The sequence below is a fragment of the Caenorhabditis briggsae genome, assembly GCF_000004555.2.
Source record: "Caenorhabditis briggsae complete genome, chrV, whole genome shotgun sequence".
NCBI lineage: Eukaryota > Metazoa > Nematoda > Chromadorea > Rhabditida > Rhabditidae > Caenorhabditis > Caenorhabditis briggsae.
This window is the reverse complement of record NC_013488.2, coordinates 6,397,783-6,422,547: the sequence shown is the minus strand read 5'-3', so window position 1 is coordinate 6,422,547 and position 24,765 is coordinate 6,397,783. Positions and strand designations below refer to the sequence as shown.

Sequence of the window (24,765 nt, the reverse complement as noted above, 5' to 3'; positions counted from 1 at the left end):
TGGGATAAATTAGATCGAAGTGCAAGCATAGAGTGATCTTCTATTAGAGTGGTTACGGTATTTAAGCAAATACAGAGAGTTTGCGAATTTCATAAATTCTGAAACTTGAAGTTTTACAAACTCCACAAATCTTTTTCTTCCAAGAAATACATGTAAATCCGTAACCACTCTAATAGAATGACCACCGGAATTTCATTTTTGAGCCTACTTATCTCGGTTCCTGTAAAATGGATCAAAAATAGTCAACTGACAAAATGTTCAAGGTAACATCAAAAAGATTTTTCAGTTGACAACTTTATGTTATCTTTTACAGGAAATGTGATATATTGCCTAAACTGGACTATTTGGGGAGGGGGGGGGGCATCTTTTAGTGTGTTTACGGTGCCCAACTTGAAATTTTTGGAAAAAAATTCATTTTCCAATAAACCCAACGCTTGCAAAAAGTGACATTAGTCACAAGTCCATCCCCCAAAAGCAATAATCTAATATTGCTCTTCCCTCTCTCCTTTCTCTTTTCCCCTCTCCGAGCCACTGAAATCTAATAAAACCTTTCCGGAGCTCGCCTCCGCTTAAAAGTACATTTTTTATGAGAATGTCAATGAGAGAGATACAAGAAGGGAGAAACACACATACACACAAAAAATAAAGAGAAGGCCTCCGGAAAAGCGCCCCGAGGACCCTTGAATAAAACCTATGTTTGATGAAGGGGTGGGTTGCTCTTCACACACTCCTTTTTTGACGTGGTGTGTGTATTTTTATGTCACATCGTTTTTTGAAGTGTCTTAATGTGGTTTGCACCGTTTCGACTTCTCCTGGTTTACCATTGTGACACAGTTTTGGTATCCTACTTACAAAAATATATTTTTAGCATGTCTGTGTCCAAAAAGAAGGATGAGGACAAGGAGAAAAAGTTTCTGGGACGACTACAGTACAAATTGGACTATGACTTTGATAAGAACTCGGTAATTCTTCTTAGAAACATTCGAAAATCAAAACATCTCATTTGTAGCTAACAGTGGTCATTGTCCAAGCTGAGGAGCTTCCGGCTATGGACCTTGGAGGAACATCTGATCCATACGTCAAACTATTCCTTCTTCCAGAGAAGAAGAAGAAGTTTCAGACAAAAGTTCAACGAAAGTCGTTGAATCCAGTGTTCAATGAGAGTTTCACATTCAAGGTTAATGGTTTGAGGATGGATTTTTTCAATCTGTTTGTGGTTTTTCAGATTCCATACAGTGAGATTAACTCTCAGACTCTGGTGCTGAACGTTTTCGATTTCGACAGATTTGGAAAGCATGACCAGGTGAGAGATTAGGACATTAGAGATGGTAGTGTCCTGGAGATCAGGGACCAAGCTAGTTCAAGAAATCAGCAGATTTTGTGAAACCGTTTCATACCGGGTGCACAGATACCCGGACTGATAAAAATAAGTATATTTTTAGAAATAAGTATCTTGGAAGCACGAAATTTGGTAGAATTATAATTTTATGTTTGATTCAAAGCTACTGAAATTTTCAAAGCGATTCCTCTAGTCTAGGTTTTGTTAAGATTGCCCAAAGATGAACACCGTAGTGGTTTTCATGAGATGAAGCAACTTTGACAAGCGATAACTCAGCTTAAAGTTAATAAATCAATTTGAAATTTGCCCAGTTTACTGATGAATTATTCGAATTCGCACACATTAAATTTCAGCCTAGCACAGTGGCGAGAAGTGGTGAGGAGAACTTTTTTCGAACATTCATAACTTTGTTCAAAATTGCTCAATTGACTTGAAATTTCGCATGAGAATATCTGTAAAATCCGAACACATAAAAAACAGTTTTTTGAAAACTTCTCAACCTCCGAATTTTCAGGGCAGTTTCAGATGTAACAGTGGTCCGAGAATCCAAAAAAGATTGTTTAGATGTCAAATAGTTCTTAGTGTCGAAATATGCACCAAAAAAGTTGTGAAGAGTTTTGGGAGTCGGGCTCTCGAGTTATGATGCTCAGAGCACTAAAGGTATGTGTCGGCATTTTTTCATATTTCGACCGTAAGAGCTATTTGACATGTAGAATCAAAGCCAGAAAAAATTCTGAAAAAAAGTTTTTTTTGGATTCTCGGACCACTGTTACATCTGATCTGAAAATCGGAGAATGAGAAGTTTTCAAAAAACCGATTTTTATGTTTTCGGATTTTACAGCTCATCTCATGCAAAATTTCAAGTCAATTGAGCAATTTTGAACAAAATGAATGTACGAAAAAAATTCTCCTCACCATTTCTCGCCACTGTACATCGCTTTACTCAAATTTTATGCTACTACAAGTTTCATTCCGAGTTACCCTGTAATATCTCAAATTAAGTATTTCTTCTGTGATTTAGAATTATCTTTTACCGGAAAAATGACCAAAAATCGGAAAACTCGGTACTAAAAATCCTGTGGGTTTGAGCTAATAAATTGCATATAATTATATCTGAGGAGATGTTTCAACGTTTATTCAGACGCTGACTAGACCAACGCCCTTTTGAAAAAAGTCAAACGTTTTCAGATTGGTCAAATCTCGATCCCACTCGGAAAAATCGACTTGGCAGCGTCGATTGAGAAAACCGATTTGATCGAAAGTCCACCAGAAAACCGTTTAGGAGAAGTATGTCTAGCTCTTCGTTATGTTCCGAACAAGAACAAGCTATCGGTCGTGGTTATGGAGTGCAAGAATCTAAAGAAGATGGACGTCTTGGGATTGTCAGATCCGTATGTGAAGATCTATTTGATGATGGGCACGAAGCGTTTGGAAAAGAAAAAGACTACGATTAAAATGAAGACGTTGAATCCATACTATAACGAATCGTTCAGTTTCGATGTGACTCCTGAGAAAATGATGGTAAAATAGAGCCAAATGTATGGGGCTAATATTTGAATTTTTCAGAGAGTCCATCTCCACGTCACCGTTTCGGATTACGATCGAGTTGGATCCAATGAAAGAATCGGACAGGTATGATAGGAAAATATGAAGAATTTGGTATCTGAAGAAGTAATTACTTGCATGATCGAAAAACTTCCGAAAGGTCCTCAATCAAGTTTACCGTATTCCCTTCAATAAAAGCTTACCTGAACTGAGATTTTAAATTACCGTAAAACCTGTAATAGAAAAGCCCTCTAATTTTTAACATTGATCTAATTTTTCTCGGTTCCTGTCAAAGATATCGAAACGTTGTCGACTGATGAAATGTTTATCATAGCCTGTTTGCCGCGTCTCCGGCGCTTCAAACAGCTGACTGGTGCGCCTTTGGCGCGATTTGATCTATTTTTTGCTTTATCGTCGCTTCGCTCCTCTGTCTTTTTAAAAGGTCACGGTATATTTAATTTTCAAGCTTTTCAAAAAATCTGCGGACAAATCCACAGAGAAAGAGACACAACTTCATTAATTTATTATAAGAATGACAAACATTTTATCAGTTGAGAAATTTTTGATATCTTTTACAGAAATCAAGTCAATTGAGCTCAAAGTTGACGGTTCGGGTGGGCTTTTATTAGAACATATGGTGAATCTCAAATTTCATTGATAACTGATATTTTCGTTTTTGAACTTGAACCTCTCAAAACCTTTTCAGATGTCAAACTTGTTTAACTCTTTTTCGCTTATCTATAATATCCATTTTTAGGTTATCATTGGAACATGTGCCACTGGCGTGGCTCTGAAGCAATGGAACGATATGCTGGCGACACCAAGACGCTCAGTAGCTCAATGGCACACTTTGGTGCCATTCAACGACGATTAAATTAATGGCCCTTCCTTCTAAATTTGCTTGCTTCAAAAATAATTATTTTGTAATCTAGAATTTTCCCAACCTATCCAACTCTTACCGCTAGAATCCAAACAGAGACCAGTCGATCAATTACATTCCCCCTTGCACATTTCGATTTGTTTATATTTATTTTTCTCTTCCACCCTACCCCTTACCGTAGTCTTCCAGTTGACTCATCCATCTCTCCTCTCTATTTTCTTCTCTTCCAGAATATCGAATTTCAATAACAATTATCATTCCACAACCACTTTTTCCATTCATTTTATCGCTCTCTCCTTTCATTTTTGCTTCCCTGTTCATCTGAACCATTCTTTTATTTGTGATTTTTCCAAGAGATAGTATTTTCACAATGTAAACTTTTTCTCTCTTAAAAAAGAAATATTTTAATTTATGATCGTAAAGTTGTTGTATATGATTTTAAGGAAAAGTGAAAGCAATAGCAGTGTGAAAATTAAAAAAAAGGCAGTTCACCGTAAAACCTGAATTAGAATCCTTTAAAAGAAGGGCCCCTCTAATAGAAGAGCCTCCTGTAATAGAACTCTATAAAAAGGTAAAAAAGGAACCCCTTCAAAATATGTTTTAGAAATAAAAAATTTCCGGCGAAAAATGATCCGGAAAATCCGCGCCCCCGTAGCTCAGCCGGTAGCGGCGCTGTACCCCTGAGTTGCCTGTCATGAGTTTAACCACTCATGGGGGTTCCCTATGCAAAATATCAGGAAAACTTTTTTTTTGTGTCTGGCCTCCTTTAAACACTTTTTTTTGATTAAAAACTTGCTCAATGTTGGTGATTTCGATAGATTTTCATGTATTTTGCGTTGCATTTTTCGACGAAAATTTTCGGGAAAAATGACCGGAAAAGTAGGCCCCTGTAATAGAAGGGCCCTCCGAAGGTACCTTGGAACAATAGAAGGGCCGGCCCTTCTAATACAGGTTTTACGGTAATTTAAAAAAAAGTAAGAAAAATCAAAGAAACAACAAAATTTCAAGGAACGGGATTATCTTCACAGACTCGGTGATCCAAGCAGTGTTAGCTGACGCTTTTTTGGTGAAATAACAAATTTTTTCGAATTGAAACTTTTCTGAAAATTTCCTCTTTTTTGGTTTAATAAGTTTCTCAAATTGAACATCCCAGTTCTTTCTATTATTCAGTTATATCATAAACCGGAAAAATGGCAAAAAAAGGAAAACTCTGAACTGAAAATTCTTTGGTCTCAAGTCCAAAATTCGTATTTGATTACCGTAAAACCTGTAATAAAAAGGTACCCAGACTGTCAAGTTTGAACTCAATTATTTCAATTCCTATGAAAGATATCAAAAATGTGTCTACGGACAAATATTTATGATATTATGATAAACAGTTTATCAGTTGACAACTTTGGCATACTTTTTTTTGGAACTGAGAAAAATTGGCTCAAAATGAAAAGTTAGGGAAAAGTCTACTACAGGTTTTACGGGTTCTTCTATGTTGTTCGTTAGAGTATGCTGTCCATTTTCAGAATGTTTACAAATTATGTTTTCCAGGTTATTCCAAAACCCATTATCCAAAATGCTCATTAACTTTCGGATCTTTCTTCTTACCACTTTATTCCTACAAGCCAATGCCAACCACTTTACATTCGACGCATCCACCCAGATGAGCAGTGCCGAAAACTGGCTCCATGAAGAGATACCGTGTATTGGTGTGACACAATCAGTCTTAATATTCTATATCTTTGATTATAGGAGACGAAATCCGATTTGACAGCAGTATGCCAGTGGTGGCGTTCATGGATCATAACGTTAATGTAAGTTCAGAAATATGTATGACGAACAACCTGTAATAGAAGGGCCCCTTGTTTTTAACTTTAAGCCCATTTTTCTCGGTTGCTGTTTAAAATAGGAAAAAGTTGTCAACTGGTAAATTGTTCATCAAAATTTCACAAAAACTATATCAGTTGGAAGATTTTTTTTAAATCTTCCACAGGAATCGAGATAATGAAGCTCAAAGTTGAAGAATACAGAATACCTTTTACTGGTTTTGTGGGTTCGAAAGAAGCCAATTTAAACAAAACCAAGCCGTGTAAGAATATTGATTTAATGAGAAACGTATAGATTTTCAGGTCGAATCGATCTATTTACCCAAAAACGGGATTATTGTATTCGCGGATAACGGAATTGATTTGGGCGGTGACTCTAATTGGCAATGTGCGAAGGACCATTTGAAACAGCCAGAACGTACTACCCTTTTGCTTTAGAACAAAATCTATGAAAAGAATATTCCAGAAAAGTTCTACACCAGTGAAGATCGTCATGATACATCATTTTACAACCCGAAAAACTGGATTCCCGATAAGAGATTTTTTCTTCACATGAACCAGGTGCCTTGTGAATATGTGAGTAATTTCAATATGCCAGTTTTTTCCTGAATAACCAACTTCGAACTATTATTATTTCAGGATGACGTTACTGTGTCTTCCATGTCTAGTGCTCAAATCTATCTCGACCTTCCTGTGAAAGTCAACAGATTCCGTTATTACAAACGATATGTAAGTTTTTGTCTCAGAAAGAATAAGATTTTTTATGCAAAAGAAATATATTTGCAAAAGAAATATATGGCGACACAAGGAAAAAAACGGTTATGGGTCACATTACTCGTAGAATATGGGGATCAATGGGATGGAGGGACGGAGCGATGGAAGCGTAAGCAAAATGAACATAAGCAAAAAATATAAGTATATGACGAAAAATGATACAATGAATGTACAGTGGAGAGCAACAGGCGAAAAAGGGAGATCGGAGTTATGGCATCTGTACTATCGTGTCACCGATCGCCCAGATTCCCATTTTCATCTCTCGAATGATGAACGAGATGAAGATGTTCCATGCATCAAGTGCGGCTTCTCGTTCCTGCAAAATACATGGATTTAATATTAGGTTTTTAATGTGACAAGCCGCGGTTAGCTTGCCGTGGACCAAACTATCCGTTCTTTCGGAAATAAGCTAACCAGAAACTTATATGGTCACTAGACAGCCAAATCCTACCTATTACATATGCACCCTAACTATAATCCTGTTTACGACAGTCTTGGTAAACGGCCCTCACTAACCTGAGGTGACGAGAACTGCACTTCTGAAATGATGCTCTGAATTGTATACTTGAACTCCTTCCATACAGATGAAGAGAACACAATCCCTTTGTCGTAGTGAACCGCTCCGACTCGGCGGATTCGCATAATTATATACTGAAAAAAATTGAGATCAAATGCGAAGATAACACTCAATTTTTCCTTACACTTTCCGCCTGATTAGTCCGCATTAATTCAAGCAGCTCTGCGATGAACCCGGATATCCGTCCGCCAATTTCTTGGAACTTGGCGTGATCAATGCTTCGCTTGCAAGAGCCGTTGAGTAGAGAGACCTTTTCGGGTTCCGGTAACTGTAAGAAGACAATGGTTTATTTATTTTTTAATTTAAATCCAATTCTTACAGTTTTCTTGCACATCGTTGGATGTTTCCGAACCATGTTCCACGCAACTCTGACTCCAATTTCGCCATTTGTCATTTCGTTTGCCTTCTCCCAAGAGGAGATTAGAATTGACAACCGGTCTCCCAGCAGTTGGCTGAAACTAACAGATTCTAATAATTATACTTGTTTCCATTTTACGAACTCACCCAGAATCACAAATCGTCTTCTTTCGTTTAATGGTTCTTCTCTCGATAAGTCGTTGGCTTAGCCATTCTGTTGCTTTGAGGTAGATCAAGCAATTTGTTGCAGAATTGATGAGTATCATCAAGTTGCTAATATCAATGACATAGTAATTTGTGTTTTCCCCGATCACTTCAAAGATGTCAAGTGCGAATGTGAGACTTCGAAACGCTAGGAACTTGACTACAAGCATCACAGAGATCACTGTATTCATACTTTCTCTGGTGGCGAACCTATCCAATAAATTATCAGTCATTTGGAAAAGCTGGCGTCGTGATCTGTTGGATCCTCGAAGGTAGAATAGAGTTATAGCGCTGAGGAAAATAATTAGAATGTTTGGTCCCACAGACACCAAAAGCATTCTTATAACAACCCGGTAGTACGAGTAGAACTTGTCGGTCCTGAGCCATGTGAGGGTGAGTTGGAACGAGGAAGAGTTGGTTAATGCGTTGAAGCATGGAGTCGACTTGATTTCGAAAAATGCCGGGAGATTGAAAATGATTGCAAGGAACGATAAGACCAAAGGTGTTCTGAATAACCGGCGATACTTGGAACTATACATGAATGAGATTCGTCGTTCGGCTCGGAATGAAGTGGGTGGAATTGGAGATCGTGAGGATCGGAATGGGTCTCGAGTAGCAATGAATCGTTGCATCGTAATGGAGACCACACACCAAGTCTGAAAATTTAACAGAATTTTTAAAGAATCAAAGGTTTTAATTACTCACTGATGCCGTATTAGCAATGTGCGACAGGGCATGAACCCAGGGTACAAGCGAATTGATGTTGATACCATTCATATTACCCGAAAGTCCGATTCCCTTGAATCCATAGTAGAAAAACGCTGACCACAGAAGTACAGTATCCCAGAACGCGAGAGCCAACATTGAAACCGCCAAAGCGAAGCCGCGGTTTTTGTCGATCGATGTGACGTGTACACTTTTGACTCCATTCAGGTTCCCCATTGTTCCGATAATAATGACCGCACATGTTACGTAACCATTTATGAATGTCGAGAAGTGACTGAAAAAACGATGTAGTTGTGTTTTTCAGTAAAAGAAAATCTGATTTTATAGAATGTCGCTGCTTAACATAATGCGGAAGTTCCCGTCCTTCTGCACTTCTGGTTCAAATTTGATTCTTGTTAGGTCAAAGTTTGAGGGTTTTGAATACCATGAACTCAATAAAAAACGGCGTTCAAAAGAACAAGAATGAATAAATTTGGCTTTAATTTCTTAAAAATACTAGAAAGTTTCGATTCCTCAAAAATACTTAATGTGACTAAACTAGATGTGGTCTGATTATCTAACGAAACCACTCTAATGGCTCATCAACGTTGAGACCATAAATCTCACTTTCTGTAAAATATTTTGTTTGATAACCAAATTTTAGTATTTTTCACAAGAACCAAGATAAATTGGCGCAAATTGAAAGCTAGGAGGATGTTTTATTAGTTATTACGGTAAGTAAACTTTAAGCCCATATATTTCAATTCCTGTAAAAGATAGCAAAAAGCGGTCACCTGATAAAATTTTTTATCATAATATCAAAAATATTTTATCAATTGAATACTTTTAGATATCTTTCACAGGAACCAAGATAGACAGGCTCAAAGTTGAAAGCTAGATGGTCATTCTGTTAGAGTGGTTACGGTAAGTTTAGCCTTAATTTTTCACCTAAAAATTTCGAACCGAAAAAAAAAACTAACGAATAAGTCTTGGTGTGTTGTGGTAGATAGCATTGTACGAGTTGGAAGTCATCAGTATCATTCAGAAGGGGCGCAAGAGTTGTCGTTGTGATAAATCCCATCGTTGCAATTATTACTAACACATTGTCTGTGTTTTTATTTGCTGCAAAATATATTGTTAAGCACGAAAAGTTTTACTTATAAAAAAAGTTAGAAAAAAGATGATGTTGAATCGGACCACTTGAAAGTTTGGAAGGATTGAATTAGAAGATAGAGACGAACCACTTTTTTTTGGGGAATCGTGCCCTTTTTTGCACGAAACCTGACTAAATTACAAATTGAGCCTCTTCTCTCGTAGCACATCGAAGTTCTCCACTCCAAAACGGAGATAGAAAGAAGGAAATAGAGTTTTTTTCCAAATGATTATCCGCAAGAATCAATTTGACTGATACGGAAATGCAGATAAAGTAAGATAAGCAGAATTAGAGACAAAAAATATCAACAAATAGGAATTCGTACTAAAATGGTAATTATAGATAGAGCGAACCCCTCTGCTTAAAGTCCAATTTGAATTTAAATAGAAATTTTCAGTAAATGAGAAGAGATGAGATGAGGGTGGAAAATATAGTTTAGTTTTGCTAAAAGTGCAATTCCCACTACCATAAAACCTGGAACAAAAGAGCCTAGTTATAGTTTAAAGGGAATTCTATTAAAGGTTTTACGGGAATTACGGCTGAGGTTCATTTTCTTTACCATCCTAAACTACCGTAACCAAAAACACTGTAGTATAAGGCCACCCTATACATGAACTTTGAGCCTAATCATCTAGGTTCTCATTAGCGATATTTAAAATGTGTCGACTAATAAAATGTTCAAGATTTATGATAAAGAAATTAACGACTTTTTGATACCTTTTACAGAAAATGAGATTTACGTGTTCAAATTTAAAAGTTAGAGGGCTTATCCATTACAGGTTTCACTGCAATTACTGCTAGGAATTATCCGCTTTGCAATGTTAAACTACCGTAACCGTAAACACTCTAGTAGAAGGCCTCCTTGCCCTTCGAGCTTAATTATCTTTGCTCCTATGCAAGATATCAAAAATATGTTAACTGGTATAATATTTGTGATATTATTATTAACACTTTATTAATTGACAATTTTTTGATACGTTTTGCAGAAATTGAGAAAACTGCAAGTAAAGGGTGGTCTTCTATTAGAACGTTTCCGGTAAATGAAAAAAAATTTTTAGTAGTATTTGAACTTCAGAAAATAGTGAAACCTTACTTTTCTTTGTTATAAAAAGAGCAAGCAAGTATAACATGTATTGTTCTCCTTTTTATGCAAACATGTACATTTCTAGATAATGAAAAGTGATCTCCTAGCTAATTGAATGGAGGACACGAGAAGCAAATCTCGAGAATCTTCTGGAAATACCAATCTGAATAATGCAGGACTACCAAGATGTGCATGACAAGAAAACTTCAAGAAGGGCACACCGAAGGAAAAAAAATGGAAAATGACGAAAAATGGTTTATGGAGGAGAGAAAGGAAAGGGAAAACTTGGTTCAATTCAATTGGATTGGTAGGAGGAGGAGAAGAAAAATAAAGTGAAGTAGAAGAACAAGAAGAAGATAAAAAAGAAAAATGGGGGTAGGGAAGGTATGGGAACATAGAGTACTGATCTGGGGATATCCAAAAAATCCAAAAGGAGCGAGATAAAATGGGAGATTCGAGAATAACACACAGGAAATCGAGAAGCGGGAGGAGGGAGCACATGTCCGGGCGGGCTTCCCAACTGATGAATGATGCTTTCATTTCCGGCAGCCATCATCTTTTGTCATGTACCAGAGAATGGAGAATGAGACAGAATGGATGGGGTGCATTTTTCGCAAAAAAAGATTGGAATTTTTCGAGAAAAAGATTGAAATCGACTGTGAGTGGGTTGGATTGTTGGTTGGTGTCAAGATTCAATTAAATGTATTCGGATGGTGCCAACCCTGACTTATCTTGTTAAGAGAGGGGTGAAATGGCATTTAGGGTTTGAAATCGGGTCAAACCGGAGCTTCTGGTAAAACCATTTGCCCAGCTACAGTACCTCTTAAAGGAGGGGAAGCAAGAAAAACTATTTTTCTAGAAATTTTGTTCATATCTAAAAAAATCCAAAATGTTCCATTTCTAGATACTTCTAACATTCTGAAAATGCTCTAAAAACTTCAAAAACATTTTACCACCGAGAGAAATCATCTGGCCTTGAGATTCCCAGGTTTTGAACCGAAAATCCCACTGAGCCATCTGAGCAAAATCTTTAAAAAGGCTTCAAAAAGTGCCGAAATCGTGGTTTTTATTTATTTTGAGGGGTTCTAGTGTCGAAAAATGGCGTTTTTTTGGTGTTCAAATAGCCTTTAACAATTAGGTTTTACTTTGAGAATCGAAGCCTCTGAAAAATTTCAAATCGCTGCAATTCAGCTAATTTTGAAGCTAGAAAGGCCCCGTTTGGCTGGATTTTTTTGGAATTTGTTGTGGGTCCACCGTTGGAGGTGCCGCGTTACTACCAGCTGAGCTACAATGGCGCAAGCCGCGTAGCATCATATCAAGTTACTGTACCCTATCTCAAGATTTCATTTTGTCTGATAGTGAGAGCTTAAGAAATTGTAAAATATTCAGCAAGAATATAACAACTACTTTTCTAGCTTCTTCAAAGTCACGAGCTTAGACACCTATTCGAACTCTCTATTTAAAAACTTGAAACTTCAAAAACCAGTTTTCTAATCATAAATAAAAACTTCTAATCGTTGACCCCACTAAAATAGCCGGAAATATAAAGGACGACGATACATTCTTCTAGTCCAACAGACATGATCGAAAAGATCCTATTCATACATAAAAGTTTAATGAATATATCTGTTTTGCGTCCTTTTCATGAGAATCGCGCTCTCAAAATAAAACAGGAACTTTATATATTGGTAAGGAAAACTACTAGTAGTAGGCTGATGGGGAGTACGAGAAAGGCAAATGAAAATGACACAAAGTTCAGGAGCCGTCGGATAAGGACCTATCCAATGCTCCTGAGTTTGACAGACGACACGTCTCGATGCTCGCGATATTTGTGGAATTGACTTTGATGGAGACTTGTAAAGAATTATGGGACTTGGGATTCTAGAGAGTTGCATTTAGATTCCGTTAGCCCAGGGAGTGAAACAGTAACCGCTTGACCTGAGTATCGTCGCTATGAATCTAAGACTTTGAGCATATTCTATAACATTTTCACGGTCTCTAACAATATTAATGAAAATCAAATCACGAGAGATTTTTTCAATACGTCAGATTAGTAGTTGTCATATTGTCGTACATAAAGTGGAATCTGTTTTTGACATTTTGCTCAAGGAACAAAAGTTTTGAAAAATAAGTTTTTTTTTTCTAGATTTTTGGGATCCTAGCATATTCTGGATTCATTGGAAAGGTCTGCTATTTAGCGATAGAAAGAGAAAAGCCAAAAAATGAGTTAAAGGAAAGGAAGCGCATTGATCACTCTCTCTCTTCAAAGCCTAAATGACGTGCGTCATCAGAGAAATGGGCTACTCTTTTCAAAAAAAAGTTTTCCAGTTAGTTTTTTTTTCGCTGGGAAATGGGGTGGAAACGGAAGAAGCAGATATACAGACTCCAGTTCGAGTGACTTCTGGAAAAAGCAAAACAAGAGCATTCTGGAAGACTTTGTTTCCAGAAAATTAGTAATGAATTCTGCAAGAAGACTCAAAGAATAGGATTCTTACTGTAGTATTTGTTTTTCCGGGTTATTCTCACACAAAAATCCTAGTTGATCCTATGGATTTTGATTCCGATTCCGAGGTGTCGAAAACCGAAAATTAATTAGTAAAAAAATAATTAGTTTTCTTCCTAAATTTTTTGAAAAACAATGAGTGTCCAAAAATTTTTGGTAATGCTGAAATTCGGGCTGGCATAGGTTTCTTGAAAATATGGTTATGACGCAATGACTCATGATACAAAAGGATGGATAATGGAAAAAAGAAATAATAGAAAATGAAAAACAAAAAGTCTTAAGGTTTTTGTTATTCAGAATAGGATTGTTTACCCTAGAACGGTGAGAAAAGTTAGATTAAAAATTCTAATGGGTTCGAACTTTAAAGGAGGGAAAGAAATGAAAAAAATATATTTCTCGAAATTTCTTTGTTACCGTAAAACCTGTATTATAAGGGCCGGTCCTTTTGTTGTTCCAAGGTACAATCAGAGGGCCTACGGGCCCTTATTTTTTAACAATCTTTTTTTTTCAAGATGTTTCATCAAAAATTTCGGTGAATTTCTGTTCAAAATTCATGAAAATTCATCAATTTCACCAAAATTGATTTAGTTAAATAAACCAATTTCTGAGAAAAGTTGTAATTTCAGGAATTTTTTTCACTGAAAAGTACTGTAATCTTTAAATTCAAACAACGCATTTTGAGGGGAGCCATTTTTTTATAGGGGTCTTCTATTTTTTCAATCCCCGTTTGGAGGGCCATTCTATAAGAGGTGCTTTTCTAATACAGGTTTTACGGTGTTCGCCCCCTAGGAGTTGAACTAGTGGGCCCACCTGGAGGTTCCGCATCGCTACCAGCTGAGGCGTAATCCGATTGTTGTCATACCAGAAAGCTGGTGCGCCTTCGGCGCGATTCAGTTTAGTTTTTTTACTGTTTCGTGACTCCGCTCTTTATTTTTTTTCTCAAAGGGTCACGTAAATCCATATTTCTTTTTAAAGCTTCTCAAAAGTCCACAGCCTGACATTAGGACGGACAGACGCGTGTAGCTTTTTATATATATACATATATAATATAAGGAAGATAAGACCTGTAATAGAAGGGCCCCGGATGTTATCAGGTTCGAGCTCAATTATCTCGGCTCCTATTAGAGGTATCAAAAATGTGTCAACTGATAAAATGTTTGTGATATTATGTTAAACAATTTATCTTGTTGATAACTTTTTCATATCTTTGGCAAGGAACCGAGGAAAATTGGCTCTATGAAGTTCTATACCCTCAAAAAAATGTTGTTGATGATATTTATTTTCCTAAGGTCTCATTTAGGTCACAAGTAAGTTTATCTCGCTGTTTTTCCCTACTCAAAGTTGTAGCGTATTGTCTCAAAAGTGTCTTAGCATATAGAGTATCACAGTATAGAGAGAGAGAGGTGTCAAATTTCGAAAAAATAAGATGAGATAGACTATAAAATAGTTCTTTTCCGTTAAAAGATATAAATAAAAATGAAACGCTTAAGAAAAATACTAGCATCGTACCTGTCGTAAAACTGTCAATGTTGATTAAGGCTCTCTTAGAACTGACATCATTTTTTTCAAACATACATAACATGACAAGAATCATCATCGGATTTTGTACCTCATGACTTCTAGGTTTCAAGTGGTTGTAGAGTGGCTAGGCAGAGGGAACATGCTAATCGTATAAAAACGTAGAGCATAGAAAAATAACGAGATCCTGTCAGTTTCAGGATTCTGAGAACCACTAAAGTTACCAGAGACTAAAAAAAGAAAAATAAGTTTAGTCCCAAAAATCCCAAGGAAACCGCCCGAGGGAGGGTACAAAATGAGTCACAAGTTGAGAGACCAATTTTATTCGGACGACTGGGGGATAAGCCAGTTCGGATAAGAGATGAAGAAATTTCAAAATCAAACTGAAACACGAGACATACACACTAAAAGTGTCTATGTTTACAGTTCGTTTGGGTGGAAGGATACAATTTACCAGAAAAGCCGACACAGACGAAAAAAGGCAGCGCGGATTTCTCGGAGGGTATCCACACAGTTTAGAGCTGGCTGTAGATAAAAAGAGAGAGAAAGAGAAACTTTCGAATGTTTGCCTTCTTGTCAAATGTACTTGGAGTGAGAAAATCGGTGAAATCCAGAGCTGGAGGGGGAGGTGGTGTGTGAATCGGGTTAGAGAAAAATTGGACAGGTTAGGCTAGACAGAAAGTTGGAAAAATATTTTTTGGCATAAAAAATTTTTTTTTTAACCAAAGTTTTTAGCGCTAGTAATCCTTAACGGCCGGTCGCAGAACTTTGATTACGGTACTTATGTTGTAGGTAGGACACGGCGGCGTAGCGGTCTTAGTTGTTTGTGGTAAGACTTCCATTCGGTCAGGAAATTTAACCGGCCGACCGACCAAATTTGTGCATTTGCGCGTCAACATGACAGAGAGTGTTTGCGTACACAGCATTGTATTTTACGACAGACTGTTCACTAAATGCCACCTCAGCTCAAATCGGCCAGCTCGGTCGGCGGTGGGCGATTTTCGACGGACTGAAAAAGAAGGCTTAGTTTTTTTTGTTTTTCTTTTGGGTCGCTGAGCCTATTCTTAGAAGAACGAATTGATTGGTCCACGGCAACCTACCAGCGGCTTGAGTAACGGTGGGCCGCGTCCGGCCGCGGCCGGCTATTGGCACAGCCTAGTTTTAACCTCCTTGTGAGTCGGAAACTAAGCTTGGCGCCTCAAATAACTGAATTCTGAGTTGCCCTACCTAGTACAAAAGTAACCGAACCTGAAATTGCAAACTAGCGGTTCGGTTTCAAAACCAGAGAGTTGTCAAAAACATTTCTCGAAATTTCAGAACTTCAAAACATCAGGTGCCGCTACTAAACCTAACATAAGCAATCGGAAGCAGGCGCGGGTTTTTGGTTACGCTTCTTCTGAGATAGGTTGGATTAGCGGCACTAGAAGTTACCGGGTAACTGAGCTTATTTCCGAAAGAACGAACGGTTTGGTCCACAACAACCTACCCATAGCCTCGACGGCGGCTCTGTTTCTGACAGCCTTGGACCCAAACCACAACGCACAACCCCCCCTTTATAGAATAACGAATCAAAAGAATCACATATTGTTAGCCTAGACATTTCGAAGGCAAAAAAGTGTCCAAAAGCCTTGCACCTTTTGCTCTCCGAAAATCCGGCGACAATTATAAACCGCCTGCGGGCCCATTTTTTTCTCCCACTGTTTGAAACACGTTTTGTTGCCATTTTCACCAACAACGACGGGTCCAAAAATGTGTCTAGTGAAACATGATGAATGAACAGAACGATGTACTTTGTTCCGAAATCTTCGGTGCCTTTTCTGCAAAAGTGAAAAAATGAGGTAAGAAAAAAAATTTGGGCGATGGTGCCAAATTCGGTTTGCACTTCATTTCCTCGGACACTTTTTGGAATAAAACGGAAACCTGGGGAGAAGGCACATACAAAATTAAATTGAATGCAAATTCGATGGAGTAAAGTTGCCAATAGAAAAATGGTAAAAAAAGTTAACTCTAGTGTTAAGAAGGATTTGGGAAAATCGTATAGAAAGGCTGGACCAAAGAGATCAAAAGATCTTTGGGGAGAAGTTATTAAATAATTCTGTCACTTTTAAAAATCATACGGGGTGAAGGAAACGGGAAACACGCCGAGCTTCCTGGTGGGCACATAATTAATTAGTGAGAAAACAAACATACATAGATTCTCGAAGATCTGATTTTTAGTCCTAGAAAGCATTCAGAAAGTTAAAAAACATAAATACAGTAGCAAAAAATGTGACAAACTTGAACAACTTTTCAGATTTAAAAATAATGATTTTGAAGCGAGTTATACCCATGTCAGTTTGGTGGCCTAGGAACCCAAAACTAGGCCACATTTGGCCAAATTGGAAAAGATTACATATAACTCGCTTCAAAATCAGCATTTTTGAAATCTGCAAACTGTTTTGGAACTGTCACACATTGTTCTGTAATACCATATTCACAATTCACTAGTTTTTAGATTTTGGATTTCTAGGTCATCATCTTAAAATGGCCGTTTTGAATTCGGAAAATTGTATTGAAACATTCACTTTTGGCGTTTTTATGACTAACTTAAAATTTTAAAAATACGTCTAGAACTAACTTCCAACTTTGAGCTAATCTATCTCGGTTCGCGTAAAAGATATCAAAAAGCTGTGAATTGACAAAAAGTTCATCGTGAAATGAAAATTATCTTGCTAGTTTGCCACTTTTGAAATCTTTCCCAGTTACCGAAATAAATTAGCTCAAAGGCTCCGATCTATGGAACGGCAAGTCACAACCCTCAACTTGACAACTTTGATCCAACAAACGTTTTTTTTGCAAAAACACTGATTGGAAAAGAAAAAACGAGAAACAAACCCCAGTGTGTATCCTGGGACAGAGGGAGGTCACAACAGTTGTTTCTTGCGAAGATCACACCCCGTGCCAAGTGACAGAACATGACGGGTTGATGGGTAGCTGTAGATCATGCACCACTTAGGTTTGCGGAGCCCTCGCGGGTTTTATTATTGGCATTAAATTGTGATAGTGAGGGAGGAAGGGGAAGAAACCAAACGTTTTTGATGGGATAGAGGGGACTATGGGTTTTATGAGGTGCAAAGAGTATGAACAACAGATGGCATTCAGATCAAGGAAGTTGGGTTTGAGAGTTGGCTCTAGGATCTATATGACTGCCTCAACGTGACAAAATTAGAGAAATTGGGGGGAAACATGAAAATGATGCGTCTTTTCAAGTTTCTCTCCTTGTAGTGCTGCCCCATCGTTAACATATATTTCTCAAGAGAAACTTGAGATGTTTAGATCTTCTCCCTATTTGAATCAACCATGACGTGACCTGTTCTGGAATGGGAACTGAGCAATAAACTTTGGTTTTCGGGAGTTTCGAGGAGTCAAAAACCCTTTACGACATAAGTGGCTTGTGGTTGCCTTGGCGCTCATCGCAGCCGTTTGGTATACAATTATTGATACCGTAAACAACTGTATTATAAGACCCTCTTTAATAGGAAGGTCCTCAAATAGAAGTGCCGTCCGAGAGAGGTTTGGAAAAAAAAAGGCCCTTCTAATACAGGTCTGACAGATTTTCATGAATTTCGAACCTAAACACGTCAACTTATTCGGATAAAAAATGTCCGGATTTTACCAGGTGTCAGTTTTATAATTCCGACAATATGGCGCTATATATGACTTTACATGACTTTGAAAATTTCAGAACTTCTCCAGAAATTAAGACGTTTCGGTCATGCTATCAGAACAAAATTTGGCTAAAGTATCTAGTGACACAAAGAAAGTTTCGAAAATCTATCTGGGTGCATTTCAAAGTGTCTTTTAAAAGTATCCCTCCTACGTCTTCTACGTCTTCGAGCATTTTTAAGAGGCGGGCTCATCTTTCAAATGGAGAAAATAGAGTAAGAGAGAGAGTTGATTTAAATTAAACGTCGTCGGTGTTTGACGACACTCCGGGAATTGAAAAGAATGAAATTGAGCGAGAGGAGTTTCTGGAACTTTTTCCGTGTGTTTGTTTTCTCGCCAAGAAACCGCATACGCCTCCGACGTCTTCTGGACGCACGCCTTCTGATTCCTTTTAAAAGCAACAACATCAATGCACGAAATGAGATTTTCCTGCGATGGTGGCGAAGGGGGAAAGGAAATTGAAGAATTAATTGAAAGCTAACAAAATCTTCCCCCAGCACCCGTCACCAAAATCTTCGTTTTCTTCTTTTTTTTTTGTTTTCCCCAAGACTAAATTCCGAGAATCTTTTTCCTGAATGCAATTTTTTCAAATAGGCGAGAGAAACTTTTTGAATGAAAAAAAAAAAATAAAAAAAGATGGAAAAGTATCAAGAATATCGAATATCCATTTTTTCTCGAGCGCCAATTAGTAACTCAATATTGTCCGACAATTGCACGTCTTCAATTATTCATCAACTCATTTTCTCGCACCACTTGTCCTTATAAAGAGCCTTTGTGTCTTCTTATAAACATGGGGAATATATGAGAAACAGAATAAAATCATCAAAGAAAGATTCAATTTATGAGAAATTTAAAAATTCAGAATCCTCAGAACATTCCAAGAATGAATGAATTGTTGTTTGCCTAGATGTTGCAACACATGCTTTCTTTGCTTTGTCCTAAAATTGGAATCGCGGGGACAAAGGGACCACGTGGGTTTCAGAAAATGATGACCTCTTTGAACTACAGGAGGCGTCGCTGTGCAGTAAAATAGACATAATTGCATTTTCTTTGGTTTTCGGAGAGTCATGTGTGGTGGAGATTTTGTGGAGATTTTTGGCAGAATTTGAAAGAAGAGACATCAATGGGATGAAGTATAGAATAATGGCATCTTTGTGACCTACTTAGCTTTCAGCGATTCAGTCAAAATCTTGCCTGGATCTTTTTTGACTTAGTCAGCGTTAGCCAGAATGAGCGAGCGTGAGCCAGCGAGAGTCAGCGTAAGCCAGCGTGGCTGACCCAGAGTCGATCTAGCAAAGATTTTGAGAACTTGCGGGGTCAGAAAAAAGTCAAAGGCTCACTTTTTTGGCAAAGTAACTAAGAACCGAGATTTTGGAAGTCTAGCTTCAGCAGAGGCGGATCCTAATGCCCAAGTAAAAACAAAAACAAAAATTTATCAATTAAAAGGGACCAGCCAAAGACCATCCTTCAAATTTCTTACTGTAGATCTCGAGAAGCATCAGTTTTCTGATCATTGAAAAAGTAGAAACATTGAAGAAGGGGATGGCAAGAAAGAAGGAAACGGAAAAGTGAAATTCAATTGTTTTTTGATGAGTGGGAGTTTTTTGCTTTCATAGTAGGAAAATGTGTGGTTCGAATTGAAGGGATGAGCAATTAGGCTGGTAAAAACGCGGCGAAGAGTCTTGAAAGCCGAGGAAGGCCGGATAAGGATGCTTCATGGAGCAGAAATCATTATTGAAAAAGGGCAAAGTTTAGCTTGTCTTAGAGCTAGGACAGAAATAGTGGGTGTAAGGTTTGAATTTTTTTCATGAAAATAGAAAAATAGAAATATATTTCTGATTACCGTAAAACCTGTAATAGAAGGGCCCTCTAACTGTCATCTTTGAGACCGTATATCTTGTTTCCTATACAAGATATCGAAAAGTTGTCAACTGATAAATGTTTATCATAATATCATATTTTTTGCCAGTTGATTATTTAATGATATCTTCTACGGGAACCGAGATAAGTTGTTTCAAAGTTAAACGTTTGGCCTAGATAAAAGGAGTTAGATACATTCCTGCTTATTAATGCAAACTGTAAAACGAAGAACCCGGATAAAAATAAAACAAAGGAAAAATTGAAATTCCCAAGAGAATATCATTAGGACGGTTGTCTAGATTGGTATGTTTCTTTTTTAGAAGAGAGCAATGCGAACCCATTTTTTTTTGAGGACGGCAAATGCAATTTAAGGAACTCTTGTGGTACTTGGAAAGAGTTTTTTTTGGGAATGAGATTGAGAAGACGGGGTTCCGGCCAGTGAAAAAAAAGGAAAAAAATCAACTAGAGAAATATATTTTTAAAAACCACTCTTCCAAAAGTCATACTTTCCTCCTAAAAATAGATTTCCTTCTGTCCCTTTTTGTGTCTTTTGATGTGTTGTCAAAGAATGATCACCTAGAAAAAAGAAGAATCAAAAAAAGTGAAGTGTTAACGAGCGGACACTTAGTTTAACAGTTAACACTTGCTTCAAAAACGCTCTAAAACACACAGGAGATACACAAAAATATGTCAATGGGTCAAGTAGCTCACTGTGATCAAACAGTAACAAAAAAGACGTCAGGAGGGTTCTCCCCGGGGTTTTCAGGAATTATATGATCACATGAGACTTTTAAATTTCAGCCGGTTTATCTAGGTTCTTGGGAGAGATATCAAAAAATTTTACTGATAAAATATTGATGGTATTATGATAATTATTTTGTCAGTTGAACACATTTTGATATCTTTGACAGGAAACGAGATATACGGGCTCAAAGTTGGCGGTACGGTAGTTAATAATTTTCAGGGAATGACCACCGAGGACTTCAATGTGCTCCTGCGAAGTATGGAAGGCCAATTTCAAATCAATCTCGCTAGACCGTGGGCCCATGAAAGCGACCAAGGAGGTGTTCAAAGGTTGATAGCAGACAATGCTATCATTGTGAAAAATAAAAATTTGGTCGATGAAAAGACGGGAAGAATCAATTCGAATTCAAATCCAGAGGTGAGAAAATAATTATTTTATAGAACGGAATTGGTTGACCTGAGTCATAAAACTGATTTCGAAAGTAATGGGTAAAATTTAATAATTGACGAACTTTGAATATTGGGAACGAAATGAGTAGAGTAAAAGTTAAGGCAATATTACTTTCTGTCGTAGGCAATAAAACCACGGCCGGACGGTCGGAAAACTGTCCAATCTTTTGAAAATGGGCATAACCAGAAAAAAAAAATCGAAAGTCGGCATAACCAGAATCTTCTAGGGCCGCTAGGCTTCCGAATCCTACCCATCCCAAAAGTACCCTAAACAAAAATCCGCGGTCCCGTTTACTTGCCTTAAAGTTATGACGCCATCTTTAAGGTTCTCATACCAAAAGTTATCATACCAATATACCATAAAACCTGTATTAGAAGGGTCGACCCTTCTGTTGTTCCGAGGTACCTGCGGAGGGCCTTTTGATTATTATTATTAATGTTACAGGGGTCCTTCAATGAAAGAGTTCCTTCTAATACAGGTTTTACGGTAATCAGTCCCATTAGATTAAATTTCCTGAAATAACAATTCCCGAACGAAGCTGGCTCCCCGCATGATAAGTTGCATGAAAATTTTTTTCGCTCTCTTCTTTAGGCGATTCTCTAAAAAAAACCAAAAATCAAGATCATGAGAACAAATAAACATCTTGACATTTAGCAGAACTTTCAATTTTTCGAATGTACAGTAAGAACTTTCGAAAAACATATCTGGAAAACAGGAATCGAAACATCGATTTTCGGTATCGTACGTGGTTACAAACATCCTCACTCTTTCTGTACTCAAAAGTCTCAAACAAGAGAAAATTTCGATATATCGAAATGAATCTTTGAACCCAACAAAAACGAATAAGAGCTCTCAGGAGACACTGATACAGACATACCGCAAATTGTGTCAAGAGGCGCAGCAGAGCTCCTCTTAATGTTGGTACATCCACTTGACATTCGAAAAATCGGTTCAAATTTGTATGTGTTTAGTGTTTACTAGGGTTAAATCAATTAGAAAAAACGATGTAGATCCAAACTGACACGTAAGAAAAGATAGAGGAGTTTGGTTTGGCCGGAAAAACAAATCTAGTGTGATCTTGTCCTTGTTCTCGAAACCTATTGAGCCACAAGAGAAGGCTCAAGAGAACAAAAGTATCTCGTTTCCCTGCGCTTATCACTGATACCGAGGTCTCAAGGTTGTAGAGGTTAAAGTTTACTTTTACAGATCCTCAAAAAGATTTGCTCCTACGTACAATGCGAAGGGGTTGGTGACCAATGCATCGACTCGTTTGTACCGTTTGGACATTGTTGTCCGGTTTGTGGAACTCGAATCAATTTCTACGCGGTTGATTTGAATATTACTGCTGCGAAATATGAGTTTTTCTTAGCGATGAAACGTTTGGAAAATAGTCCAGAGGTTTTTGGAACACTGGAGAAAACGGCAAAGGATAATCTTGGAGCGGAGTATGAGGTACAGATGCACAGTACTGGTCAATAAAATAAACAAAAACGTATTTTTCAGTTGATTTTCGGTAATTTTCAGGAGTCTGGAGCTCGGCTGTCAAGATTCCGATCACCTTGAAAACTTTGGAGGGTGTGAAACAGACCTAGATTGAACTTGAATTTACAGAGCTTTTTGGAAATTTCCAGTTTTTCAGCTTCTTGCCGATTTCTAAAAGACATACCGTAAAACCGGTATCAACCTTTTTATTGTTCCAAGGTACTTCTGGAGGGTCCTTCAATTAGAGAAGGCCATTTTTTCAGCCGTTTTTTCTGAAATTTCCGGAATAATTTTTACTGAAAATGGACGGAAATTATTAATTTCAAGCAACATTTTTTGAAGAGAGTTCTTATATTACAGGGTTCCTTGTGTTTTTTCAAGCTCCTTTCGGAGATCCCTTCTATTAGAGAGGCCCTTCAATTAAAGGGGCCCTTATGATACAGGTTTTACATATTATATGTTTTTTCACGTTTTCAGTACAAAAACGTGCCAAAAAGGTTTTATGGTATGTCTTTCGAAAATTGGAAACTTGACAGCCGAGCTCCAGACTTTTCGAAAATTACCAAAAAATGACCTAAAATGCGTTTTTGTATATCTTATTGACCGGTACTGTAGAATAACGAAGAAGAATCTCAATGAATCCGAAAAATTTCAGATCGCTATCATCAATACACACAATTCGACATACGATGAAGATTTTCACAAGCTGGCTGAGAAGGAAATGGCCAAGGAGCTTCTAAAACTACTTTCGAAACAACTAACATCATTTGGAACTATCAAAACTTTCTCATCCAGAATCGACAGAACCATCAAGACGTCTTCTAAAATCGCGGCATCTCTGATCTATTTCACTGTCATTGTAGTGCTAGTCGGAATGTATGCGTATCGATATGGAGATTTAAGACTTCCACGGTATTTTTAGAAACTTGAAATCTGAGGCCGTATGCAAGAAAGTGGAAAACCATTTTCCGGTGTTTGGAAAATGGTTTTCTGAGAGCTTTAACAGATTTTTTTTCCTTTTGAAAATGGATTCTGGGCTGAAAAATGACTAAAAGTGAATATAAGCACTGTGAAAATTCTCTCCAAACTATCGGAAAACCATTTTCCAAACACCGGAAAATGGTTTTCCACTTTCTTGCATACGGCCTCTGAAGCTAATTGTAAAATTTTTTTTTTTCAGCGCTACTGTATTCACTCCAGTGATCAGGTATAAGAGACAGGAAGATGACGTGGCAATTGAAATGGAAGGAGGTGCAGAAGAAGAAGAGGAGGAACAAGAAGTCTCTGAAAATCAAAGTGAACCTAAAGAACCAGTTGTTCGAGAAAAAGTAGAAGACGTGGAGGACTGGCGGAACATCAATCCAAACTTTGAATTGGCTAGCTCATCAGATAATGACGGAATGACTTTTGAAATGACGGAGAATGTGAAATCATCGGAGCCAGAAATACAGGAGGAAAATCAAAATGGAAAAGAAGGTTCAATTCAAGACCAACTGATTGGAAACGATGGAGTAGATGTTCAGGACGCTGAAAAAGGTCCAGAAAAATCTCTACAAGAGACCGTGGAAGGTCTGACGGAAGAGGAGGAACCTGAAGATACTGAGTTCGGAGACATCAACCCGAATTTTGAGTCTGAATCTGAAATGGACATTGATTCGGTGGCACCTGAGCTGCAAAGTCTATCGGAATCGGAATCGTCATCAACTACAGATGCCAAGTCAGATGATGTTGCGGATCCTAAGGATGATGGTATTTCCAAAGAAAACACGGATCTCTTGGATCTCTGATTTACTATTAGTTACCGTAAAACCTGTATTAAAAGGGCCGGCTCTTCTATTCCAAGGTACCTCCGGAGGGCCTTTCTATTACAGGGAGCCTTATAAAATAGATGTACCCTTCTTTCTTTCCAACCATTGAAATTTTTCATAAAAATTCGGAATTTTTTCTCGTTCAAAATTTCCTATAAATCTACTTTTTCAGCAAAGTAAAAAAATGTTTGAACCAAAAAAGTGTTTTAACATATTTGTGAAACCGTGGAAATCAGGAAAATTTTACACTGAAAACGTA

The 24,765-nt window shown here is 37.6% G+C and overlaps 4 protein-coding genes across 4 annotated transcripts; 3 read left to right on the top strand and 1 right to left on the bottom strand.

The window, feature by feature from the left end:
- Positions 1 to 869: 869 nt before the first annotated feature.
- Positions 870 to 3,758, top strand: Cbr-snt-3 (the record flags this gene model as incomplete). Its single annotated transcript, XM_002647323.1, has 6 exons — positions 870 to 962; positions 1,010 to 1,177; positions 1,226 to 1,303; positions 2,528 to 2,860; positions 2,906 to 2,971; positions 3,642 to 3,758. The coding sequence occupies 6 exons, from the start codon at positions 870 to 872 to the stop codon at positions 3,756 to 3,758; spliced, it is 855 nt and encodes a 284-aa protein (XP_002647369.1).
- Positions 3,759 to 5,331: 1,573 nt separating this feature from the next.
- On the top strand, positions 5,332 to 12,921 carry CBG06423 (the record flags this gene model as incomplete). Its single annotated transcript, XM_002647321.1, has 7 exons — positions 5,332 to 5,464; positions 5,508 to 5,569; positions 5,885 to 5,999; positions 6,048 to 6,157; positions 6,221 to 6,310; positions 12,195 to 12,291; positions 12,764 to 12,921. The coding sequence occupies 7 exons, from the start codon at positions 5,332 to 5,334 to the stop codon at positions 12,919 to 12,921; spliced, it is 765 nt and encodes a 254-aa protein (XP_002647367.1).
- Cbr-glb-33 lies at positions 6,564 to 9,279 on the bottom strand (the record flags this gene model as incomplete). The annotated part of the gene is made up of 7 exons (XM_002647322.1): positions 6,564 to 6,671; positions 6,872 to 7,006; positions 7,057 to 7,200; positions 7,252 to 7,384; positions 7,437 to 8,149; positions 8,199 to 8,493; positions 9,179 to 9,279. 7 exons carry the CDS (start codon positions 9,277 to 9,279, stop codon positions 6,564 to 6,566), a joined length of 1,629 nt encoding a protein of 542 aa, XP_002647368.1.
- Positions 12,922 to 19,390: 6,469 nt separating the features above from the next.
- Positions 19,391 to 24,485, top strand: CBG06422 (the record flags this gene model as incomplete). The annotated part of the gene is made up of 5 exons (XM_002647320.1): positions 19,391 to 19,420; positions 20,986 to 21,183; positions 22,423 to 22,668; positions 23,354 to 23,610; positions 23,879 to 24,485. The coding sequence occupies 5 exons, from the start codon at positions 19,391 to 19,393 to the stop codon at positions 24,483 to 24,485; spliced, it is 1,338 nt and encodes a 445-aa protein (XP_002647366.1).
- Positions 24,486 to 24,765: the final 280 nt, after the last annotated feature.